This window comes from Austrofundulus limnaeus, unplaced genomic scaffold, assembly GCF_001266775.1.
Source record: "Austrofundulus limnaeus strain Quisiro unplaced genomic scaffold, Austrofundulus_limnaeus-1.0 Scaffold656, whole genome shotgun sequence".
NCBI lineage: Eukaryota > Metazoa > Chordata > Actinopteri > Cyprinodontiformes > Rivulidae > Austrofundulus > Austrofundulus limnaeus.
In genome coordinates, this window is record NW_013953058.1 from 260193 (window position 1) to 260725 (window position 533).

The 533-nt window shown below is 53.5% G+C and overlaps 1 protein-coding gene across 1 annotated transcript; it reads left to right on the top strand.

Moving 5' to 3' along the window:
* Nucleotides 1–29: 29 nt before the first annotated feature.
* Nucleotides 30–528, top strand: LOC106531606 (sarcoplasmic/endoplasmic reticulum calcium ATPase 2; the record flags this gene model as incomplete). Its single annotated transcript, XM_014027514.1, is given in 3 exon segments — nt 30–70; nt 160–362; nt 443–528. Coding segments are annotated over 3 exon segments (294 nt in total), but the record flags the coding sequence as incomplete, so codon positions are not given.
* Between the last annotated feature and the right edge of the window lie 5 nt (nt 529–533).

Below are 533 nucleotides of genomic sequence, written 5' to 3' on the forward strand. Positions count from 1 at the left end.
AGGATCGAACCGGCGACCTTCCGGGTCCAGGATGACTCCCCTAACCACTCTACCACAGTCACACTATGAGGTATGTCAACTTGTCCCTCATTGTACAGAACAAAGTTGCTCCAGTTTTTTGTTAGTTTCTAACACTTTTTTTGTTCCTTTTCCTGACAGCATCTTCCTTACAGCAGCTTTGGGCTTCCCTGAGGCTCTGATCCCAGTCCAGCTGCTCTGGGTCAATCTGGTGACAGACGGGCTCCCTGCCACCGCCCTCGGCTTCAACCCACCAGACCTGGACATCATGGAGAAGCCCCCTCGCAACGCCAAGGAGCCCCTGATCTCTGGGTGGCTCTTCTTCAGATACCTGGCCATTGGAGGTTAGCTGATAACACAGCAGCAGCGAGCACTAACAGAGCTGGATTTTGAAGTGTTTGAAGATGTTTTCTCCTGCTCCCAGGTTATGTGGGGGCTGCCACTGTGGGGGCTGCTGCCTGGTGGTTTACCATCTCTGAGGACGGACCACAGATCACTCTGTACCAGCTGGTAGG